Below are 2,832 nucleotides of genomic sequence, written 5' to 3' on the forward strand. Positions count from 1 at the left end.
GGTCTCGGGGCCGCTCCGACGGCGGCGGCGGCTCGGCGAAATCCGGCGAGCCGGAGCAGCGGCTCCGCAGCGGCGGGCAGGACGGGTGGCTCAGCGCCTCGGGCCGGTAAGCGTGGAAGTAGCCGGTGAAGACGGCGGGAGCAAGCGGCAACCCGATGCCGATGCCGTCCGGGGCGCGCGCCGAAACCTGGCTCTCCCGGCCTCCGGTGCCCGCTGCCGCCTCGCTCCTGGCTCCGGGCGCCTCCGGGCTCCTGCGCTCATCGGGGCGGGAGGCGGCGGCGGGCTCGGGGCCGGGACGCGGGGCGCTGCCGGCGCGCCGGCTTTCCGGGCAATGCCGCTTGGAGCAGTGCAAGGCTTCCGCCTTGCTCACCTGGGCCAGCAGCTTCTTCTTGGCCAGCGGAGACATGATGGGATGGTTGCCCTTGGAGTAGAAGCTGGAAAAGAGGCGCTTGTAGGCCTCCGCGTGGCTCCTGCACGCGCCGGGACATGCTGCCGGCGGGCTGGGGGCCGGCGCCGCCGTGCCGGTGGGTCCCTCCGTCGACCGGCCCCGCTCGGGAGCGTCCGTCGTCTCCTCCCTGCCCRTTCCCGGCACCGCCGCGGCTTCGGGCTGCGCCTTGTCCGGGGGAACCTGCGGAGCACAAAGYGGGATGGGGCCGTGGACGCCGGGTGAGCCGCAGCCTCCACGGAGCGGGATGGAGGACAGCTCGGCAAGCCCGGTGCGGCCGGCGCACCTGCTCCCGGCTCTTCTCCTTCTTGGTTCTCCGGCTCTTCTCGCCTCCCTCGTGGCCCTTGGGCTCCTTGGAGACCTTGTACTGCTTGCGGGGCTTGGCGGGCGGCAGCGGCTTGTCGTCCTCGCCCTTGAGGTGCCGCACGTAGGGGAGGACGAGCCTGCGGGGTGGGGGGGGGCGGCGAGCGGCGGTGAGGGGAAACTGAGGCACGCAGCGGGGGCCACCACGTCAACCCCGGCGCCGGCTTACCTCTCGTAGTGGCGGCGGGTGCAGGTGGCGGCGCTGGTGCTGCCGGGGCTGCCGCCCAGCTCGTCGTACACGTTCTTCCAGAGCCGGCGGCCCGTCACCTGCGGCGGGAGGTGCGGTTGGGCGCCGCGGTCCCATCCCGTCCCCCCCCCGGCACGCGGGACCCCCGTATCCCCCTCCCGTGCCTCCTTACCAGCTCGTAGGCGCCCAACTTCTCCACAGCTTTGTAAATCTTCCAGAGGTTAACTGGAGAGGAAGAGGAGGAGGCGATGAGGAGCGCGGGAGCAAGGCCAGGCGGCCACGGAGCGGCCGCCCRGCTCCGTAGGGAAAAGCAAGGGGAAAAAACAACCCCATCGCGGCGCTGTTTTTCCTTACTCTGCTTGAAGCCCAGGTGGGGGATCCTCTCGATGGGCGTGCGGCGGTCCTTCATGAACTTGTAGAGGCTCACCAGGAAGGCCTCCTCCTCCTCCTTCTCGCCGCCCGCCGCCTCCCCGGCAGCCTTCGGCCGCTCCTCCTCTTCCTCGGGGCCGCCCCGCGGCGCGGCGCCCGCCGGTTCCTGCGCGGGGGGAAAAAAACGCCCCGAAGGACGGAGAGGGGAAACTGAGGCAGCACCCGGGATAACGCTCCCCCCCCCCGTTCCACCTCCCGCGGCCGCCGGAGGCGTTTTAACGAGCCACCCGCTTCGTTAGCCGGCGGCCCGGGCTCGCCGCCAAGTTGGTCAAAGCGCCGGAGCCGGGAACGCGAGGAACGGTTTCCAGGAAAACAGAAGGGCAGAAATTCTTGCGCTCGTTCCCCCCCCCCCCCCCCCCGCCGCCTCCTTTCTCAGCTAAAAATGTTTCTCGTTTGTTTGTTCTACATTTTCCGGAGTTATAAAACTTGTTGCTATTTTTGGGCAAAGCAGCTGCTCGGCTCCACTACTTTTTCTTCTTCTTTCTATTCTTTCAACCGCTCGCGACGGTCACGGTGTTTTCACGGCCCGACTGTTTTAAGAGCTTTGAAATAAAAGCCCGGCTCGCCGCCGCTGTCGCCCGCGGGAAACCCGAAATCGCCCGCTCCCGGCCGGCCGAAGGGAGGCAAAGCTTCGCGCCGCGGGCTTCGTTTTTTCGGGGCCCCCGCGAGGCTTTTGGTTTCTCTTCCGCTTCCCCCCCCCCCTTTTTCCAGGGGCCGCGGCGATGGGAACTTTTGCCCTTCTCCTCCTCGGTTTTGCAAATCCCTTGGCTCATTTGCGAGCGCGTCCCGGCCTCGACCGGATCCCGCTTTGCCGGCTGCTTTGACGGGAGGCGGCGGGGCCACGAGGGCGGCTCGACGCTGCCGGCGAAGCGCGGGATGCGGCRGCCTCCGGCTTTTTGTTTTTGGGGCGTCTTTTGGGTTTTTTTTTCCCTCCCCTCTCCGGAGCGCTGGGGGGTGGGGGGGACTCACCGGCGGATCCGCGGCGGCTCCGTTTCCCTCGTTTTTGGGCTCGTCCTCCGGCGGGGCCGGCGGAGTTTGGCTGGCCTCCTCCTCCATGCGGGCCGGCTGCTCCGTTCGCTCGCCGTTCAGGCCAGGGGCTGCACCGGGCGGGGAGGGGGGGGGAGGCAAAGCGGGTGAGGCGGGATGCTGATCCGAAACGCGGTGAAAAATCCGAATAAATGGGGATTATTGGGGCTGTGGGATAACCCGCCGGGCACCGAAATCGGCCATCCGGCCGATTTCGGTGCCCGGCGGGTGATCCCGCAGCCCGGGAATGCAACCAGCGTGGCCGCCCCCCACCGGGTCCCCCCCGCCGCTGCACATTTTAAGGTTAAAAATACACATATATTTCAAATAAATTTGGGAAAACCCCGTTTTTCACCCCGGGGAAACTGAGGCAGCGCCTGCT

The 2,832-nt window shown here is 68.0% G+C and overlaps 1 protein-coding gene and 1 long non-coding RNA gene across 2 annotated transcripts in view; both read right to left on the reverse strand.

The window, feature by feature from the left end:
• The window catches only part of ARID5A (AT-rich interaction domain 5A), a 2,850-nt gene extending 1,365 nt beyond the window's left edge, over positions 1-1,485 (reverse strand). Inside the window, 5 exon segments of the mRNA XM_026085278.1 lie at positions 5-628; positions 732-888; positions 978-1,134; positions 1,137-1,220; positions 1,350-1,485. Of these exon segments, the coding sequence (XP_025941063.1) occupies positions 5-628; positions 732-888; positions 978-1,134; positions 1,137-1,220; positions 1,350-1,404 (1,077 nt within the window). The 5' untranslated portion in view covers positions 1,405-1,485.
• A 9-nt stretch (positions 1,486-1,494) lies between these two features.
• The window catches only part of LOC112975321, a 3,779-nt gene continuing 2,441 nt past the window's right edge, over positions 1,495-2,832 (reverse strand). The window contains exons 2-3 of the long non-coding RNA XR_003256561.1: positions 2,394-2,521; positions 1,495-1,530 (exon numbers count right to left, since the gene is read on the reverse strand). This is a non-coding gene — a long non-coding RNA (uncharacterized LOC112975321). The remainder of the gene's footprint in view (positions 1,531-2,393; positions 2,522-2,832) is intronic.

This window comes from Apteryx rowi, unplaced genomic scaffold (assembly GCF_003343035.1).
Source record: "Apteryx rowi isolate R43461 unplaced genomic scaffold, aptRow1 scaffold_662, whole genome shotgun sequence".
NCBI lineage: Eukaryota > Metazoa > Chordata > Aves > Apterygiformes > Apterygidae > Apteryx > Apteryx rowi.